The sequence below is a fragment of the Neolamprologus multifasciatus genome, chromosome 17, assembly GCF_963576455.1.
Source record: "Neolamprologus multifasciatus chromosome 17, fNeoMul1.2, whole genome shotgun sequence".
Taxonomy (NCBI): domain Eukaryota; kingdom Metazoa; phylum Chordata; class Actinopteri; order Cichliformes; family Cichlidae; genus Neolamprologus; species Neolamprologus multifasciatus.
The window spans coordinates 24,950,238-24,972,611 of NC_140455.1; the positions used below are offsets into that span (position 1 = coordinate 24,950,238).

General features: G+C 40.0%; 1 protein-coding gene across 1 annotated transcript; it reads right to left on the reverse strand.

The window, feature by feature from the left end:
• Positions 1–31: 31 nt before the first annotated feature.
• On the reverse strand, positions 32–20,932 carry gnptab (N-acetylglucosamine-1-phosphate transferase subunits alpha and beta). The gene is given in 22 exon segments (XM_085138379.1): positions 32–190; positions 193–234; positions 2,260–2,350; positions 3,556–3,723; positions 3,855–3,953; positions 4,031–4,116; positions 4,200–4,313; positions 4,402–4,621; positions 4,753–4,952; positions 5,033–6,048; positions 7,964–8,179; positions 8,266–8,389; positions 8,501–8,671; positions 8,787–8,966; positions 9,113–9,274; positions 15,681–15,815; positions 15,969–16,033; positions 16,939–17,141; positions 19,437–19,487; positions 19,688–19,807; positions 20,124–20,209; positions 20,640–20,932. Coding segments are annotated over 22 exon segments (3,741 nt in total). The 5' UTR covers positions 20,802–20,932; the 3' UTR covers positions 32–160.
• Between the last annotated feature and the right edge of the window lie 1,442 nt (positions 20,933–22,374).

Below are 22,374 nucleotides of genomic sequence, written 5' to 3' on the forward strand. Positions count from 1 at the left end.
CGAGTCTCTCCTCAAATCCACGGTGATGCAATTCTGCGCTGAGGATCTTGGATTGCTTTTTCCAGCTGGCTTGCATCCTTCTCCTGTACTCACTGTGGAGGTGGAGAGGAGGCGCGGAGGCTGTTGTTCAATAAAATGAAGAGAGGGAAGTCTTCCGCTTTCACACCCGCTCCGGGTTTGCTTTCCCGGTTTCATCCTGCGTCTGGGGAACAGCTTTCGCTTCAGCAGGATGAGCTGCAGGAACAGGGAAAGAGGAAATGTCACTACTAAACCTGCAGAACAACTGATAGAAATATGAAAGGGGGTGGCAATAAAGGTCATTAACTTCCTTATGAACAGACATGGAGGAGAGAGAGATCTAGTCCAATCTATAATGCACCTAATTAAATGATCATCAGCAAATGTGAGCACCTCTATAAAAGCAAAGAAAAGGTCAAGGCAGTTTGCAGGTCTGGCAAATTCAGGTGTGAATATATTGCCAGCAATCTTCCAGGAGTGGTTGTCAAAAAGCAAATTCACTCCAAAATCAGACATGTGATTCACGGAGAAACTACAAAACCCCCGAAATCTACACCTTAGACTCTACAGGCATCAGTTAGCATGTTAAATGTTAAAGTTCATCACAGCACAATTAGAAAAACACTGAGTAAGTATGGCTTGTTATTCAGTCTTAAAGAAAATGACAGCACAGCTTAGGTTTGCAAAGTCGAACAAACCACAAAGTATAGATATTTGGCTATAATGCACAGCACTGTGTCAGGAGAAAACCAAACACAGCACAAACACCTAATGCCAATTGTCAGTACGGTGGCGGAGGGGTAGTCATTTGTGCTAGTTTTGTGACCACAGAACCTGGCCACCTTGGAGGCAAAGAGCCAACCATGAACTCTTCTGTATACCAAAGTATTCTAGAGTAAAGTGTGAGGCCTAAAGTTAAAGCTTGGCCCAAACTGCATCAGGAACAGCAGTAAATCTACAGCAGAAAGGCTGAAATGGGGAAGAATGAACCTCAACCTGGTTTAAATGCTGTGCAGAGACCTTAAGAGAGCTGTGTATGAATTAATGCCGATTCCTCAGCAATATATGTGAGACTGAGAAAGTCATACAGAAAATATCTAGCTCAAGTTATTGCTGCCAAATGCAGATCTATTGTATCTAAAATAACATTTTTCTTTATTAAAAATAGGAAAACACGACTTTTAAATCACGGCACAGGAAATTGCAGTCATTTCATTTTTCACGACTGTCAAAAGGATACAGTGTGTGTGTGATAAAGCAAAGGTTTATAAATCAGAAGGTCGGCAGTTTGACTCCACGTCTTGACCTCCTCATGGCACCATTTTTCATTTGTTTTTTAGCAACAGCAAATGGTTATAAGTGGCATCAATGTTCTCATGTAACTGTGCCCAGACTGCAAGTATATTTCCCAAAATGTCAAACTATTAATTTCACCAATCAAGGCTTTGACACCAGAGTCCCTTCAGATGTTTGTAACTCAAGAAAGCAAAGATAATCTTAGACATAGAGCAGCCGAGTAAAATCACCTCCCTCTGAGGAGTGAAGACACATTTGATCTCTCTAATCTAAACTCTGACATAAACAGAAGGGGCAGCCAGATTCAGATAGTGCCAGAAAGACATCAAAAGTCAGTCTGTGCACAGTGACAACGGCACAAGACAAGTGTGACACACTGGTCCCAGTGGGTTTCTGTGAAGGAAATTCTCCTAAGGTCACTGCAACTATTAACCTTTCTTTTAGTTCGCTGAGGAGAAACTGGAAACCTCTGGATTAGGAAGGTACCTCAGAACAGTCGACTAGTATTTGTTAAACAACTCGTGGCATTTGTTTTAAACCGTTTCCAACACCAAAGAGGAAGAATTTGAAATGTGTCCAATAATATTTTCCTGCTTTTAAAATGATTGTGCTTTCTGTATATTATTACAGCTTGAAATGCAACTTTTCTGAAGGTTCAATATATAGCAGGAATTGTCTGATCCCAGTTAACAAAGACAGTTAAGTCTTGCCTTCCATAAAAGGCTGCTGGGGTCTTTCATCTTGATAAAGGCAGGTCACGACATAGCTGGTCATACTAGCTCGACACACGAGATGGACGCTCCTCGGAGAGGAATTTCGGTAGCGAAGGCCGTTATCATAACTCAAGCGTGAATCATGGAAATGGAGAGGTGTGCAAGCAAATTCTGTGTGTATCTTTGTCTGAATGTCTAAATGAGCCGAGCGTGGTTCATGGTGAACACTGACCTGTTCGGCGAAGAAGGATATGACAGTGAAGATGACGAGGGTCACGAGGACACAGTGGGTCCAGAACTTCAACTTGTCCCGATACACCCGCCTGGGAAACAACACATTTCAATCAGTTAACAAAAAAATTCAATCCAACTCCAACAGGTACAGAGGCAGGCGTCAAATGATTGTTCTGCATCAGGTAAACATTCGCAGTGGCAGGTCAGTGGATGATAAGGTGTGATGTAACAAGGAGGAAGCATGCAGTACGCAGAGGACAGCCAGCAATGGAATGGCATGGGGACATCACCCAACACCATCTGCCTGTCAAGCTTACAAACAGACATGGAAAATAGATGTGGAAAGGAAGGGGTGGAGTTGGGAGTCTCAGCCATTTAATGATCTTACAAGCATCTTAAAACTAGTGATTCATCTGAAGCGGCTCGGTCTAATTACAAAGCCTCTATGTGAGGCTTGCATTCACTTGGTGAAGCGCCCTGAATGCAGGAGCAGGATCCCTGACAAAGAGCCCTGTAACTCTCCAGAGGGATTCCCACTGGTCCAACATGGCAATGCGCTGTCCTACGTGGTGACAGACACAAATTCATACCTTAGCATGAATGGGGAAAACAGCTCGACTGTGTGGGAAGGAGTCAGAGCTTAAAGTTACATTTGTGTGCATGCCTTAGTTTAAAGCATCTCAGTTCTTGTTGCCAAAAGGTGTTGCCGTATTTGACAAAAAACTACACATTTTCCTGTTATTTATGGATATTTAATAGACAAAGCTTTCAAATATGCCATGTAACAAAAGTGATTAAAAATATTCACTACTGTTCTGGTGACCTACTCCTCACTGCAGTGAGTCCACCTCCACACTTAAAATGCCAAACTAGCAATAATGAGCTTGTTTACAGCCTGATACATAAAATTATTCTGGTCCTCTTCAGACCAACTTTACAGACACAATTTTTTAAATAACTCGCCCTTTTAATTAAGGCTTAGAAGTAATCCATGACAAAGGCAGAGGGAAGGTAGAGGCTGGATATGTGCTGTAACAGGTGGCTAGAAGTTGCCAACTGTTTGTGAGACATCATTTCTGCTAATTCAAACCACTGAACTGAATCTCTTGGTTCAGTTTCTGCTTGATTGGTGCATATTTTAGCATTTTTATCAACCGCTTTATATCAACTTTCTTCCTGTGTAACTCTATCGACAGATCTCTAACAACTTAAACTCTGATATTATTTTATTTAGAAGTTAGCACTTATTAGATGGCAGTTAATGGATATAACTTGCTAAAAATGCTAAACATACCATTCCTGGAGTTCTTCCATATGCAGGAACCTGTTGCGGTACTCTCTGGGCAGTTCAAACTGGGACGGCAGCGGGAACATTGATTCGTAGAAATCTCTCAGCACAGCTTTCACTGTGGCAGCGTCCTTATGACTGTGGTCGATGTTATCATTCAGACAGATGAACTTCCTTTTGGTGAAATTAAAGAAAATAACACAGTTCAACAACAAGGATGGAAGAGATGTAAACTTTGATTGCACCACATTAAGGTAAAACAATGAAAAAGCATCTGCTTCTAAGGAATATAAAGTTCTCCTCACCTGGGATTTTTCCTAATGTCATCTAACTGGCCGACCACGTGGGACACATTGGTCCGCACCATCTTGAAAGCTATCTCCTCCTCCCCCATGATCTCAAACCTGTCCATCAAAAGCGCTCTGTCAGCTTAGTATACACAACTACTCATACACATTGAAATAAACTAATTAAATCTCACTTGTATTTATTCTGGTCTCTGAAGGCTTTGTGAATACGTTCTGCGATTGGCTTGCAGTGGAGGATGAGGCCTTTCGTGACAGGAGGCTGCAGATTAGGAAAACAGAAAATCAGCCAAATAATTCAACACTGAATAAATATTACCTTGTCAAGCCAGCTGTACATCTCACCATGCTAGGATCATAGTAGGCTTCTTGAGTGGGGTTGACCAGGTGAAGCTGGGTCAGGTTAGTTGGGAGCGTCTTAGAGCAGTTTATCAGCATCTGCTCCAAACCTGTCAGGTCCTAAAAAGGGCACGAAGAATAAAAACGAAACTCAAAACTGGAACTGTTGGAAACTGTTTACTGACGCTGGAAAGATGCTTTGACTAACTTGGAGGCTTAGTGGAAGCTCGTGGATCCTTGTAGCGAGAGTTCGAATCTCACGATCAGACAAAATACCCGAGTGATCGGTGTCGATGTCATCAAACACTTCGGACACGTTGAGCTGATCCTGAGCGCTCATCAGGAAGTAAAAGTATGAAAAGGCAAACTGCATGTCCTCAGAGTGACGAACACGGTGGCCCGATGTTTTGTCAAACTCTTGCGGGAATCTGAAGAAGACCAAGCAGAGTGGTTGATATAAATAATGACTGTTTAAAAACAGATGAGCTGTTTCTAAACATGTATAGAAATAGAAATATATTTATATAAATCTGATTTGATAAGACAGAATATCACTTACGTGTCCTGCAGCTCCTGCATGATGAGACGATCGATCATGTGCGGCATGTGTGCGGGGACTTTGCGAGACGTGAAGCCAAACTGGCCGTTGAGCAGCTTGTTGACGTAGCGCAACGAGTCAGCAAAAGTGTCCTGAAGCTTTCGCCTGGTAGCGGTGCCATCGGTCTCATACGCCATTTCACTCTCAAGACGCTCCTCTTCCTGTGGAGTAAACACAAATTTAGTTTGTTTAATCAAGTTTTTTGAGTGGAGCTTTAAATTGAAGACAGGGGTGTACAAACCTCAAGTAAAGCTTGGAAATACTTTCTCCTCTCCCACGGCAGGAAGCCTCGATCTGAGGAGATGAAGTGCTGGAGCCTTCTCCCCACTGGAGCAGCATTATCTGGCTCAGCCTGACTCTCCGCACTTTTTTGGAGGGAAAGTCGGTTTAAAAGCTTTGATGTCATGGGCCTCTCAATCGCAGTTTTCAGAGAGAAAGGTCTTTCAAGTTTATCATCAATGTGGACTGGTACGAGAGGAGTAACGGGTTTGTCTTTCACGGCAACATCTTTCTTAGACATTTCTTCTTTATTTCCAGTTTCATCTTTTCCTTTCAAATCCTCTCCGTCCAAGTCTTTATAGGTCTTCTTCTGGACTCTGCTTTCATCATCTTTGCCTAGCTGTGAATCAGGGATCAAATGCTTTTCCGCCAGGTTCTTGTAAGACTTTAAAAGTTCAGCTTTTGTGAGATTGTAACCCTTCATAGTAATGTCACCGATCAGAAGCTTCTCCTCCAGCTTTTGAAGCTCTTTGCGCAGAGCAGCTGGTAAAAGTGACACATTTAAAGAAGGAACCTCAATGATAGTCTGAGGATCTCCAGGTGGCCCTTTCTTGATCTTAGGCCCTCGTTTGTCTTCAGGAATATCAGAGAAAGGGAACACTGACTCCGGGGTCGGGGTCGCGTTTGGTTCTTTTCCTGCATCTTTGCTTGAAGTCGGGGACGGGTTAGTTTGAGAAACCTCACGGGTGTCGACAGCCACACTGATGCTCATGGCAAACTCTGTGTCGTCGTCTCTCTGAAAAGTGAGGTTGTAGTGGATCTGGCTCGCGTTGTAACCAGGGTAGAGCAGCAGGTGAATGGTCTTCCACTTGTTTGCGACAGAGGTGTGACGCACCACGGGGTTCTCGCTGATGTGGGCTTCGGAGACTCTGCGAGCGAGTTTCTCAAAGCTGAAATACGGCTTGACTTCACCCACAGGGAGCGTGTAGTGGCTCTGGTTCCTCAGTAGGGTCACATGATGCAGCTCGTTAAAGTGTTCTAAAAAAGAAAAGAGTTCTTTCAAAACGTTCTCACTTCCCCAAAGGACACACTTCGAATGTCTTTTTCCCCCCTACGACAAAAGAATATGTTTAGGGTTCTAGTAGCAACAAAAATGTTCACTTTAAATAAAAACATAAACTTGTTTATTGTCCATACGCAAATTACACTGCACATTTAGACCATGTATCCAAGAACTATGGTGTCAGAACATAAAAACAAGTCAATCCTTATAAGTTCTTATAGGATACTTAGTAATATTATTAATACATGTTTGGCTACAGTATCGTCTGTGCTGCAAAGCTTTTATAAAGAGTTGTGGGTGCATATATGCAAAAGGGTGCTTGCTAGGCAACATAATGACGTTACAATATATAATGTATAGTTTAGCTTTCATAAGATGTTATAGCTGCAAAAAGTCAAAAACCAAGTCATTTAAGCCTGTTGTTAGGTGGGTGGAGGGCAATATGATAACACTGTGGTGTCTGATACAGATCAGAACATTCAGGGGCCTACGATGCACCTTTGTGCCAAGTTTGGTTGTTCAACTCCTAAAGGTCTAGGAGGAGTTGGTGGACAAAGAAACAAACACGCAGACAGATTGATATATGTATTTTTTACCTTTTTGTATTTTCTTTAGAATTTTACCTATTAAGATAATTTCCTTTATTTTACTTTGTCATTTCAATATAATGAGTTCCTTTCTTTTTACTTCATTTGAGTTATTTAGATGTATGTATGAATAAAACATATCTTAGCATTATAAACATATATCATTTATTTATAAGAAGCTTGTCACTAGTTCAGACAGACACTTCAGGAATGTAAACAAAAAAAATCTAATTGCTGTTTGTTACACTCAAACTTCCAGCACCACAGTGTGGTCTAACTGTGGGACTTTTCAAGAAGACAGAGACACTAATCTGAGCAGTAAGAAGAAGTGAGCATTTCTGTCACCTGATTATCGAACTGCCGGCTGTTGGAATGCGTCCATATTACTCACTGAGGAAATTCGTCAATACTGTTCCTGACTGATTCACCACACTGCTCGGCTTCCTCTGTCAGGATCCTGACCAGCCTCTGCACCATTTGCTGGACATGCAGTTAAACACACTGTATAACATCTCTTACAGCTTTGCTGTTTAAGGAAAGATTTGCACAGTCTTTGCTAGTTCATGTCACAATACATACGTTCATTCTAGATTTCAGCTCCTGATTGCATCTCATTTAAAATTTAATTGACTGAAAAACGTCTTCACTTTTATAAAAAAATATTTTCTACATTGTCTATTTAGCTGTGCTCATAGTTTCTAAGCTACTGTATATTCATGTCATTTTTGGGGCTTTAATTGCAGTAATTTTTTCATTTTGGGGATAGTTTTATTATGTATTTTTTGTTATCTTCATTTAGCTATGTTGCATATGACAATTTCTACAATTTTGACAACATGGCTGTTCCAAGTATAACAAAGTCTTTTGTTTTTAGTGTAGACTATACTGCTTTTACTTTATTCTTTGTGCTGCATCTGCAACAGAGTAATTTAAATTCTGGTATCAATAAAATAAATGTATATGAGTAATTAAATAAATAATAAAATGATAAAGTAAGTGAGTAGATTAATAAAATGAATCTTTTATTCTTTAAAAAATAATGTACCATAGTCTGCTATTTTACCTATTATCATTAAAAATGTTTACATTTTTAAAGGATATATGTCAGCATATTTTATTACATATTATTAGCAATTATATTTGTACATATTACCAATTTATTAATCCTTTTGCAGGTATTGAACCTAAAATAATACAACAGAAAGACCTGATTACCTTTGAGGGTTATATTATAAAATAGTAAAAACCAAAAGAAACACCAAAAAACAAAAAAACACTATTACATGTATTGCTTTAAACATACCTTGGCCACAGTCTCCCACATCAAAGCCACAGGAAAGTACATTACAGGCCTGGTCACAGAACTTGTCAGCCAGCCAGGAGTTGGCACAGCCTTGATTGCAGTAGGATGTCCCCGCTATGCCTCCTAGACCACCTGCAAACTGCCACACCTGTCCCCCGGCCCCTCCAGCCCCACCGGGACCGACCCCACCAGGGAATCGACTGCTCCCTGCTGCACCTGTTAGAGAAGAATTAAAAAATTTTATATACACAGCACAAACATGCCCATTTACAAAAAAGACGCAACGGTGTTGATATCTTTACCCAGGCAGTCTCCTCCATCCCAGTCACAAGCTGAGTTGTTGCAGGCCTTGTCACAGTACCCATCTTTGATCCAGGATCCTGGGCAGCCTTCTGCACAGTTAGGAACCGGCCAGGTGAGGTATACCTGCAGGGAATCGAGCAAAATAAAGCTAGTTTTTGGTATTTAAAAACTGAAACGGTGGCTCATATTTCAGGGCAAACTTCACTGTGAGCACTTTTCATGTTGTGTTTGCACCTTTTGTCCTTTTGAATGGCTGTAGAAGTCATCAGGCCACACATCTTTGCCAAACATCACATCATCATTGAGGTAAATAAATTTCTGTGAGAGCCCAGGAATACGATGGATGTGGGTCTCTATAGCAGGTGAGCTGAAAGTGGGAAGGTGGCTGTGGTTCGAGAAGATATCCTGGAAATCCAAAAGGAGCAGTTAGCTAATTTACACAATAAACTATGAATAAAAGCATAGCTTCTGTCTTCCAGGCGGACCTTTATTGTTGTAGAAGTTGAGGCTCAAGTTTTACCTGATGTGTAATAACTGAAACTCTGGGGTTATCCAAGTTGAGCCAGGAGGGAATTTGCCCATTGGTGACGATGAAGATGTGTCGCACCCAGGGGGCGTGTCTCTCAATAGAGCGCAGCGAATAACGAAGCTCCTCGTTGTCCTCGAATCGACTGGCTGATACATCTTCATCCTGTTTAGACTGGAGGGCAAACACACAACACTTCTTTCTTTACATCTTATATATCTTATATATAGTGCCTACTGCACACATTTTGCAATACTGTGTAAAAAAATAAATAAACCAAATGCCAAATATTAAAGGATAAAAAAAAAAGAAGACTCTACCTGTGAAATAGCAGTGAGGTCCCAGAACAAGTATGCAGGACTGATGGTTAACTCTTTCCCATCCAGTGTCAGGTTCTTCTTGGCCTGCTGAGTCAAGTCAGTGAAATCCTGTTGCGTGTTGAGGTGGAGCAGGGCGATGCTGGCTTCTGAGTACAACTCAAACTGAGGGACAAATAAACACATTTCAATTACAGTGTTAATTGCTTGGAAGAATAGTCCAGTGGTTTGCAGTAGCCTTTTAATAAGTTACTTGACCTGGTAAAAATAAATGAAGCAGAGGATAAAGGATAAAGATATTCTAATGTTTAGGCTCTACTTTTGATCCTGCAATTCACACAATACCTTTTAATGTTGTTCTCTCTTACGGCCACCAGGAGGCTACTTTTTTTTTGGTGTTTAAATACAAATCTGCTGTCACATTTGGTACACATCTCTATCAACTTTGCCATTTCTGACTATTCAAATGTCACTTATCAAGTTGGTTGAAATTACACTTTTGGACTAAAAACCTGTTCATCTTCTTCAGCTGTAGCTTCTGTTTAGTGCTGATAAGCATGCTAAACCTACAGATTTAGAGCACTAAAGACAGCTGTTAATGGTGGTAAACTTTTATAAAATATTACTCAGTGGACTGAAGCTGCAATTCACAGAGCTGTTGACATGTTTGTAGGCTTATTATTATTTTATTAATCCACAAAAAGTAAAAACAAGCCTTTTACATAAGGCTTAATTCTCCTTCTAAAATCTAAAAGCACTAAACTTCTAGTTGGACAGAGTTACCAACTTAAAAGGTTTCCCTTTAAAGCCGAAAAGCAAAAATCTCCATATGCAACAGTGAGAAAGATTTCAATTTAAAGCAGCTTATAGCAGAGACTAGGAGAGGGAAAATTCTGAAAGACGGCGATAAATGAAGCTGACAAAAAAATGACTAGAAAAAACAGTTGACTAAGTCTTTCCATGGAGACAAAAGCAGTTCCTCAAAAGGTTAGGCAAGCAGTAGTTACAGTTAAAGTTAGAGGTAAGCTAGTCACGGTAAAGGTCCATTGAAGTCATAGATACATGTGCGTGCATGCGTGCGTGCGTGCGTATAAAGAGGCGAGAGTTCGGAAAGTTCTGTGATGTCATCTTCTCCAGCAGGGTCACATGAATATGGCTCTGTCTGATCTCAGAGGAGTTATGTGTGGCATCAAAGCCCTCTGTGTGTGTTTGCGTGCGTGTTTGTGTGTGTGCGAGCCCCCAGCCTTGGATATTAAAAACCTTTTGTCTACTCTCTCAAACATTAAAAACCGCCTCCATAACATGAACGGCAAAAAACCTTCAGCTGCTTCATTTTTTTTAAGTAAAATATTGCACCTTTTTCACTCTGCATCATTTTCTGACCACTTTAGCCATTAAAGAACAATATTCTTAATCCTTTAACACTTTTTAGTAATTTTTACCACTGTATATGTTTGCTTAAAATAAACAAACTGTGAGCAATAAATTCTCAATATTCCTGTATTCAACAAGAAATGTTACAAATTAAAACTTTCTTATGCAAATAAAGAGTTTTTTTCTTCTTTTTTTGAATTTGTCTGTTTTTTTAAATACTTTGAATTTTTAAGTTTTCTTCATGGCACAGGCATTACAGGGTAAGGATGTTTATATACAAATAAACTCCATATAAAAATGCTGTAAGATATAAATATGCAATGCTTAATAAATTTATCAGACCAAGATACAGTGGAAGCTTTATGCGACAGCTTCCCTAAGATTAACAGTGCTGATATTTACCAAAATGTTTCTTTTATGGTTCTGCACTGATAAATCCACCAGTGTCCACAAGTACTTTACTCAAAAACTGTTTGAGTATTTACTTGCATTCCTGAACAAAAAACATTTGGCTTAGGGTTTAAATGTTATGTTTGTTTAATTTCTGACTTTTTAAGAGAAGTCCAGTGTGCCAGGTCAAACTTAAAGTTTTCTTATTTATCTAATAAATAACAACACTTTTTTTGTCTTACACAAGTCATTGACAAATATCCAAAATATTTGTATTTTCTTGTGTTTCTGAAAGGTGAGCTAATAAATTCTTTAAGCGCTGTATAATAGTCAAAATGAGCTGCAATAGTAAAATATTGCTAACAGCAAGTAATCGAGTATTTCCTCCTTTTTACATACTTGCACACTTCTAGTTGTCTAAAAATATTAATGAAAACACTTTTTGTATTGAAGGGTTACTTTTACTTTACAGGAAAAACTTCTTGAGTCGCTTCACACAAGATCGTGTTCTGCCTCCACTCGTCTGCTTTTTCCTCTGCTCCTGTTTTTAGGTGAGGCGGATTAGCTGGGACTTATAAACCCAGCGGGACGCAGCCCGGAGACAACAAGGCACGGATCAGGTTGCACTCTTTATAGTCATGATAATGCACTGGCACATACACACAAAGCAGAAGTGTGTGGCAGCTTTACACAGACGCACGCTTTCCAAAGAAGTGTAAATTTATACCCACAAACCTTTTTATCGAATGCATCATAATCAACATAAAAAATAACCAAACTTTGGTAATTTGACCTATAGATACTTGTCATAAGAACATTTTGTAGATTCATTTTTAATTTAAGTAAATTATGAACAACAATATTTGGTTATGAGGATTTGGTTTAAGGACTGCTGGAAATTTTCATATTTTTTCATTTCACTGTATCTGTCAATAAAGCTGAAAAAACAAAGACTAATGTAAGCAAACACAAAACATATTACATCATAATCCTTCTTTAATATCAGTTCAGTGATTTAATGATTTCTTGTGCTACTGTTACTGGGTTTCAGGATTAAGCGCTATCCCATACAGTAACTGCTCCGACTTGCTTTAACATTTCTCATCATAAACAGTCGAGCTATGTTCAGCAGCGTCCGCTTACTGCAGCATGCTTGACACATGAAACCAAACTGGTTCCACAGCTAGCAACGACTGACCCAGAGGTGGACAAATCCTCAATTTTCTTGTCATTACATGTGACCACTTCCTGTCTTAATTTTGGGAGAACACAGACTGTCCAAAAAAAAAAAAAAAAAAAGGCACTAAATATATGGATAGGTTTCCTTGTTTTGAAGTAGAGGGGGAATGGTTGTCGTGAAATTTAATTTTGAATCACCAAACAGTCTGGATTTCATCAGCTCATCTGCTCCAGGCGGCTGCGCGAGTTATTCCACACCACAGCATTAACATGTCCCGTGTGTATTATGCTCTCAACACATAATAAACCCTCATCACTGTGGGCCGTGTGTCACTGCAGGGACTGTGGACAATGTAATTAGTCTAGAAAAATAAGTTGACAATCTGGATAAAGTAATTAACCCAGTGCCGAGTGATCTTTTCAAGCAGATGGACTGGGATGTTGCAGCAGCATGCAGCTCGATCTGAACTCCAGCTGCGTCGTCCTTCTCTGTGTGGGTCACTGAAGCACACACGTATGAGCCTGCTTCTGCCAGAGGTTTCTTCCTTTTAAAAGGGAGTTTTTCCATCCCACTCTCGCCAAGTGCTTCCTTAAAAGAGGTTGTTTCATTGTTGGGGTTTGTTCTATATTATTGTAGGCTCTCAATCTTACAAGATAAAGCGCCATGAGGCAGCTGTTTTTGTAATTTGCTATAGAAATACCAGTTAGCATCTATCTGCCAGTCGCTGTGTCAAGAATCTATACAGTCCTTGCTGAAGGGTTGCTAGCATTCAACCCATATCACAGTCAGTCTTAGCTCTAAAAGATGACTGCTACATTGGCATCGCAATTTCAGTCCACAAACCATGGCTACTGGTGCTTAATCTCACTCTTTATTGGTTTTCCAGACATGTGAACGCTAACCACCACCATTTCAGCCATATGACAACTGTGGTTCAAACTGAATAAGACCCAAGACAGACAGGCCTAGAGACTGATCTGCAACCATCTGGCAACCACTGATCATGAGGGAAAAATGTGTATTTTGCAAGTGTTTATGAGTGATTGTTGGAGACTGACAACAGTTTCTGGGTAAAAGATTGGTTACACCAGGTCTACAGACTGGGCACCTGGCAACCAGCTGTCATCAAGGAAACCTACGCTGTCATTGTATCGGTCACTAGCATATTTCTGTCGTCGTAGTTTGAATTGAAGGGATGGACTTAGTCTACAAACACTGTCCAAGGTCTAGGAAACCTGTGAAAAATGTGACATCCCTTTGCTTTCAAAGTAAAAGGATCACCTTTTACAACATGTTGGCTACAGTGCTGAGGCACAACTTTTACTTTTAAATTTTCTATAGCTCAAGTTCTGGGTTCTGGATTCTTTCTGTCAATGAAACAAGGAAGTTGTGAAAACTGATTTAGCCTGAGTGACTGAAGGCATTTCTCTGTGTTTATAGTTGTTTAAATCCTAGTCAGACTGCTTGGTAATTAAAGCAAACACAGCTCAAACTTTCTATCACATTCAGATGACAGTTGGCTGATATATTATACATCTGTATATTAATTTCATATGTATTTAACCAGGAAAAAAATTATCCATCAAGATCATAAAATCTCTTTTACAATCATGTACAAACGGTTTACTTTGTCTTAGAAATTCAACATTTTTGTGACTGTCTTATTTGCTCTGTATTTCTGTGAACATACTCTATATAACCTCACTACATGGAGCAGACAGTACACCACGTGGACAATCACACGCTTCTTAAACAGATCAAAACGCACGCTAATACAATCACATCAGCAGACTTGTACACAAACACAGTGGGCAGGACCTGACAGGCAACAGCACAGGCAGATGATCAGGGCTGTGGTCCAGCTTTCATCACTATAGTCGTCGGTCTAACACCAGCTATAAATACCAGCCACCCCTCAGCGCTCAGCCGCTCCCTCCGCACTATGCACATCATCCCTCTTTCACAGAACCGGCCAAGAAGCACCCGGAAATATGCTGAAATCCAAACTGAGCATTGTGTAGTGGCCTGTGTACCTAGAATCCCTCCACCACTAAACACCAATCACACACACACTATTTCCATCATCTTTCCTGTGTGGCTTCACAAATGCCAGATCCGGTTGGTTTAAAGGTTTGAGATGCAAGGATGTGTTTAAGAGTGCAGATAAGGTCAGAAAAATCCTGGTGACCTTTTGGACTGCTGGCTGGCAATGCGCCACTGAAAACAGTTGCTCTAATGTTAACCCCTGCATGGACAGCTAGGGTTACAGCCTGAATACCACTAGTTATTATCACATGACCTGCCAGGCAAGACAGTGGCAGACTTGGAGACGAATGGAAGGAATGACGGGACAGCTGGGTTGGATGATGAGTTAGATTAAATGCAGTTAACCTACATGTTACAGATCATTATTAGTGTAGTCCTTATCAGGTACCTGTCTAATACCAGGTGGGACCCACTTTTGCCTTAAGAACTGTCAAACTGTCATGACACACATTCAACAGAGTCCTGGAAACATTGCTCAGAGATTTTGGTGCATATTGGCACGATACTATCAAACAGCAGATTTATCAGCTGCACATCTGTAATCATGTCCCGTTCTACCACATCTCAAAGGTGCTTATATGAGTACAGTGAGCATACTGTCACATTCAAGAAACCAGTTTGGGATGATTTGAGCTTTGTGATCATCAGAAGATGGGTACCCTGTTGTGAAATTGTGAAATATATTAATATAAAAATAATTCATTTAATTTATTTAACTGCTTCAATTAAAAATAATAATTCCTATACTAAGGATTTTTGGAAGTTTGCTTTAATGTCCTCTGACACTGTAAGACTTTCTGATAACACATTTGTTTTGAATTCTTATTAAAAACAAAGGCAGTTATGAAAGACCTTATCTAATGCATCACCCATTAGCTCTCATCAGCCACATGAGGGCATTATCAGAAGACTCAGGCCTGTCCTGCAGCCTGTCGGCTGGAGCTACAGGGTCACTCAGCCCTGGCCTGGTTTGTTTTCCTCGGTTATTTCTGAGTAATCCCAACCTGTTAGTGGCATTCCTCTGTCTCAAAATATAAAGCAGAGTTCTGATTAGAGAAAATTATTAGATACACAAGCACAACATTGAGCTAAACAGAGGCCCTTTATCCACAACACAACATCACCGATTAAAATAGAGAAACACAGGTTTAGCAGGAAGGTGCAAACTCCTCTTCAAGGAGGATTTGACTTCTGCGATTAGACTATTCTTAGAATTTGGTGCTATGCTTTAAAAAAAAGATCAGACAGTATCTTATAGTTCTCTACTGTGGTGTAATTGAGATGGTGAAACATGGTACAAACATGGTACAAACATCCTTTAGCATCACTCTGATGTCACTATTTCACATAAGGGATAAGATGAAGAAGAATTAATGCAAGGAACTGGGAGGAAATAAGATAGTGTTTGAAAGTAAGAAATACAATTACATAAAGTGACAGCGTCTGCTGCACGTTCACCAAAGTGCAACTCTGCCATCTGCTGTTTTAAAACCAACTTTAAAACATCCTTATTTTCATGCTCTTGGAAGGTGGTGTAGAAGATTTTTTTATTTAATGAGCAGAAGGAATGACTTTTGGTACCTGTTTGATTTTGCTGGTTATGACAGATGGAAGTTTGGCTCGCAACCTCTCCGTCTCCTTGAAGGACGCAGGGAAGCCGCTCAGATACGCCAGAGTCTGCATGCGGGTCAGACCCGGAGCCTCTTTATCCGTTGTCTGTGTGAGACACAACAACAAAGGTTCAAAATAAAAGCCTTTTGGTGTTTTATTGCCCTATCTTATAAATGGAAAAGATAACAGAGTTAATTACATGCACAAAGAGAATAAATGCAAATTTCTTAAAAAGTGCTAAAACAGATGTAAACTTACCAGGTAACATCTGGACACAGAGAATTTCTGATCTTCTTTAGACACATCTGTATACGCTTTAATGGCTGCAGGGAGCAATGAACAAATGGTGAGCAGCAGACACACACCTTCAGGTTTCCATAGTTCGATCTTTGACACGCGTGCATGAAGTGCAAAACAAAGTGGAACAAACTCTGGGAAAGTGTGGGCTACGTGAACAAACTAAACAAACTGCCTCCAATCATCAAATAAAAAAGATGGAAACAAAGATAAAAACAGGATCAAGGGAGCAATATCAGACTTATGACTTTCACGTATGAGTTCTGAGCACTGTCAGAGGATTCAGATCATCATCTCAGTGCTGGAAACAATCAGTTTGTTTAAGGTTAGTGTGAATAATGATAAAACCCAGACAGGAGACATGGAGTCCACTCACTGGCTATGAGCTACCTGCTAGGTAGCTGGCACAGTAAAGACCTTTTAACGTCCAATCCTGCTAAGTTGGACACTTGTGTTCTCACATGCATGCTCCCCTGTAAACTCCAGTGTCAAGAAGGATTTGGTATTTCCCATTCGTTTCCCTCCTGCAGAACACTGCTGGGTTTAAGTGGACCACAAACCAAGAAACCTATTAAATGCTGTGTCTGAATAGTTTCCTGTCAGCAAATGAAACCCTAAATTATTTTACAAAAACTGATGAATGTCATCATTTTAGAAATGAATTATCTCACAGTTGTTTCCTCAAAAGCTGAATGCAAAATTCTGGTCTTAGTGTTATGCCAGTGCACAATGATCTTGATTATTTAATCTTGCTTCAACACTAATGTTATCGCTATCATTAAATTGAATCTCCTGCTATAGTTTCATGTCTTCAAGCACACAAAAGTATACACTTATAGCTCCGCCGGCTCAGCTACTACACTTCCACCCGCAGTCGGCTGACTGAAGTCATTCGAAGAGCATCCTTTACTGATCCTCTTTGTTTCTTTACCTTCAGCTTGCGAGTTAAAGACGACCAAGGAGAAGCTGGTAGGCTGGTGGAAGGGTTTGTTCATGAGCAGCAGCTCTTTGGCAGCAGAGAAGGAGGGAGAGAGGGATGGCAGCTCTTTGAGCGTAATGTTGGCCGGCAGAGCGGGATCCAGGGCCAGCATGGGCGCGATGATGCAATGGGACAGCAGGCATTCAGGCTTAACACTGCAAACAAATGGCCAGAAAAAGGGATAATAATAAATAAATAATCCTTTAATAAGCACAGCTACACCTGTGCACTCACTCAGAGAGCTACTTCCTTTGCACGCATAAAATCGATGAAGTTTACGGATTTATCAGAATCAGAATCAGAATACTTTATTAATCCCGAAGGAAATTAGGGTTACAGCAGGCAGCACGCTAGTGGCGCATGCGCCAAGCAGACATGAAAATGTTGCAGTGAGCACCTCGTGTATCTGTGGTTAAAGGTCAACAATAAGGAGGAAGAAGAAAGACGGGGCTGGTGTTTTTCAGACCAACATTTTAGCGGTGAGCAGAAACAGAAAATATCCAAAGAGATATTCAGTGCACTGATATAATTTAAGCAAGAGGAAAACATAAAATAATAAAATACTGTTTCTTTAAAACCTCCATGCACACTTATATAGTATTATCATTATGCATTTACGTTTTTATTAAAAAAAAAAAAATTTAAAAAAATTTGTACCACCCCTTTTCTTAAATAAAAGCCAAACAAAGCCAATTATCACAGCGCTAAGTAAAACAATGGTAAACTTTAAATGGTAAACAATGGTCAACATTCTGGTTAATAAAATAATAACTGCTTTTCTCTAACTGGTATCCCATCAGTTGACACCCTCTGTGTGGTGCAACCCACCAGCGTTTCCTGTTTCAACATCAGCCTCGGTGTTCACACAATGCCACTGCATTGCGACTTTAACAGTCATTTAGCAGGTTTTTCACAACACCTACAAGTCTGAGAATAAACTCAACACACCATGTACCCACACTGACGCAACCTGTTTTTAACCTCTCTGTAAGTTAACAGACGAGCAGTATGATGCAGAACTGTGGTACTTAGCTGCATTAGACCGCATAGATAAACACAAAAGCACTGTGCCAAAAGTAATGTTTGGTGGAGGGGGATTAAGGTGGGTTTTTTGTTTTTTCAGAAGTTGGGCTTGACCCCTTAGTTCCAGTGAAGGACAAACTTAATGTTTCAGCACACAAAGACATTTTGGACAATTTCATGCTCCGAACTTTGTGAGAACAGTTTGGGGATGGCCCCTTCATGCTCCAACATGACTGCAGACCAGTGCACAAAGCAAAGCTGATAAAGACATAGACCTGCACAGAGTCCTGGTTTCAACCCGACAGAAGACTTTTGGGATGAATTAAAGTGCAGGCAGCCTCCTGTCCAACATCAGTGTCTGACTCACAGATGCACCTCTAGAAAAATGGTCCAAAATTCCCATAAACACACTCCTAAACCTTGTGGAAAGCCTTCCCTGAAGTGCTGAAGCTGTTATAGCTGCAAAGTGTGGGCTGAGATCATATTAAACCCTATGGATTAAGAATGGGCTGTCACTCAATCTGTGTAAACAAGAGACAAGAGAGCACTTTTGGCAATATAGTGTAGAACCAGCATAAAACAGCAGGTGTATTAAGGTGTGTATGTGCATTACATGTAAAGAGGATGAGCAAGAAATTATGGCAAAACGACTTCTGCTTTTTATTTATTTTTCTATTTGTAATCACAGACCGGCACACAGAAGAGGAAGTCTAGGCTTCAATATTCATTAGCTGCACCACAAGTAGGGCTGGACGATATGGCCTAAAATTCATATTGCGATATAATTTGAAGCACGTGCGGTAACGATATATATCGCGATACATGATACAAACTTTTATACAGTCATTGCTTTCGACCAAAACAGGCTCAGCTTGATGACACCATCAACATGCGCTATCACGACAGAGCAATATAGTCAAAATCTCTATCGTTGGCCAAATTTATATCGTTTATATCGTATATCGTTTATATCGCCCACCCCTAACCAGAAGTTCCCAAAACAAACTAAAAGCTTATATTTTCCTCCGAGGTGGGGGACACAGGGCAAAGTCCACAAGAACAGCTACCAGCTTCCCAGATTTTCTTCTCCATATCTCTCATTGCATTAGACTCTTGTGGACTGTGTTGCAACAAACACTGAGCACAAGCACTTTATGTAAATCCCGAACTTGCATATTATTTTTACACAAACATGCAATCACTCTCACATTCAGCAGTCAGTTTAGAATAAACAGTTAACCTAACATGCACAACTGGAGGTGCTGAGAGGAAACAGTCCCAACCCCCGCACTACTGTGTCGCCACATAATTGTTACACACACGCCCTAAATATGTACTCCAAATAACGAACTGCTAAACAAATAAGAATTCATCTTATTTAACTTCACAGATCACACACCCACTGTGTACACCGTCATCACACTCACCTGTCTTTTGGCACTTCAGTTGTCTCGCTTGTGTTTCTCCCCAGGCGTTCCCTGTGTGCAAACGAACAGTGTGTTTATATTCTATTGGGCTGTTGCAGTCTATTTTAACACTAGATGACATTTCAGAGGTGGATAAAAATCACACGATTCCCTTTTTTCATGCATCAGCAAGCCAATCAATGTCAGCTGATGATACTCTGACCTTCATGCTGAGTTTTACTGTATTTGGGAACTTTAGGAGATAAAGCTACCTCTGAGCTTTTTGTTCTTCCTCCAGTTGCTCTTTGACTGCCTTCAATTCCCTCAGCAGCGCCGTGTCTGTGCCATTCACCCATGTGTACACCACATCAATAGGCATGGGCAGACAAAGCCTGCAAAAAAATAAATAAATAAATAAATAAATAAATAATAAATCAAACACACACTCATATAATTCAACAGACAGCGCTTAAACTGCAAATCCACAACCCCGTTTTCCTCCCCAGCACACACTTCTCTGTAAATTAACTTTTATCCATGCACGGCTAAACCCTGTCTGGTTCTTTCACATTTCTTGTCTGCTAGGATTAGAAAATGTGCAATGTGCTTTGAGATTTTTATGATTTCTAGTTCCTAATGCCTTAAGATAGATTTCCCCTAAGACACAAAATGTATCTATGAAATGAGCTTAAGGTTGGTTTCTTTTACCTGCTTTGGAATGATTTCCCACCCACGTTGTCTCTGTAGGAGTCAAACAGCACATGATACTGGTCCCTACTCCACTCCACCACCACCTGCATGGACAGAAGAACACGCCGTGTAGTTCACGATTTTAAAATCACGCGCACACTACAGTGCTGAATCATTTTGGGAGATTTAGTATCTGATATTCAACGTAAATCAAGTAGCAGTTGGTGTAACTAAATCTAAACTACATCTGAAAAAAGGGGCAGGCAGTTTAATTAAAACAGAGCTACAGTAGTGGTTTTAATGGAGAATACACACAGAACAGAGGCAGTCCGGGGAGACGTGTCGTTTAAAGACATGCAATACATTTCTGTTTACTTTCAGGAAGATCTGCTTAAACAAGCGAATTTTAGTGGACTCTGGTGGGAAGGTGCTGTGCTGAAAACAGCTGTTAGGAGAAAGTAAACGCTAGCTAACCCGACAGCAGAAGCGGCTGTTTGTAAGAGACAGGAGCTGAAACAAGAGAAGAAACCTCACCTCCCCAAACTGAAAGGCGGAAACGATCATGAGCACGATCCCCCCGAAGCAGAGGTACAGCCCGTATCGGTGGGACAGACAGGTGTACGTCTGCCTCTGCACCAGCTTCAGCACCGAGTTCACGACTACCATGGTCCTCCTGGGCGAAGCATAGCGCCGCATTCATTCAGAAAAAACGCAGATAAACGCGCTGAAAACAGAAAGTAAACATCACACAGGAGCCGGATTTGTCAGCTGACCGCCTGCCACAGAGCAAGACACATGACACATGAGGCTTGTGACTCTTCCTCAGCCCTGATGAAGCAGCACGCGCACGGCTGCCACCACCACCTCTTGAGCTCATTGTTGCCCTCTGGCGGCGAGGAGCAGAATGCATGGTGTCTTCACGGCCTTCTCTCACTGAGTAACTCGCGGTATCTCAATTGTCCCTAATACATTTTATACATTTCAAATGTAATATATTATATTATATTATATTATATTATATTATATTATATTATATTATATTATATTATATTATATTATATTATATTATATTATATTATATTATATTATATTATATTATATTATATAGCCAACTTTTTTATGAATTACTGACCGCCTCTGTCAGTGCGCCCCAGGGCAGCTGTGGCTACAATGTAGCTTGCCATCCCCAGTGTGTGAATGTGTGTGAATGGGTGGATGACTGAATGTAGTATAAAGCGCTTTGGGGTCCATAGGGACCACATAAAGCGCTATACAAATACAGGCCATTTACCATTTTACCATTTATAAAAAGCATCAATATTGAGTTTGACTTAAATAATAGTGTATTTCATCAGTGGAACTGCATCAGAACTGTTGTTTCTTTATTTTCACTCCAAAAAGTTCATTTTACATTTACTTCACATTTTTCACCTGCTGTCTTCACCACTGGGTCTGTGTAAACACAAACAATGACAATATATGTAGTTTTAATATGCATCTTCCTTAGACTATAACTTGTAGTCCTCCTAAAATGGACGCAAAAAATGGAAGCAGTTTTCTGCTGGACAAAAATGTATCATATTGCAGTCTAATTATTAAAATAATTGTATAGAAAGGACAGGAATTCAAAAACAATGAGCTAATGCTGAAAGTGCAACTTTCATTCTATAATGAAAAGTGCAGGGTAGTTTTTATCTGGGGTTTTTGCTAGTATTGTACAATCATTGTTTTTATGATTTTATTTGTAAAAATACAAGTAGTAAATAAACCCTCCATCTGCTGAAACACATCAGAAAAGGGTGCAGTGACTGGCAAAATTGTGCTCACCCAACACGTGGTACAAACCTTTAAACTGAGTAGTTTTTGTGCTTCTTTTTTTTAAAATTAGATGTAATCAGTAGCATGCCCCACACTGTGCCACGTAATCAAACTTTACCCTGCATAGTGTTAAACGACAGTAGTCTGGTGATTTTTTTTTCTTAAATGTACTTCAAACAGGTAAATTTACATATAATCTATATTAATTACACATAAAGTGAAAAGTTATAAGAATTTTGTTATTTTAATTTAGATGATTATGGCTTATAACTCATGAAAACCAGAAATACAGTAGTTCACTTAGTTATAATTAATTAATTAACATTAATTAATAATCGCATTATTTTCTTTATCAATAAATTTTCAATGTGAGTGGATTGGGATTCAAAAGGCATAAATACAGCATGTCCTTTGTTTAGTAAACTCATCCACAATCACAATCGTCCAGATA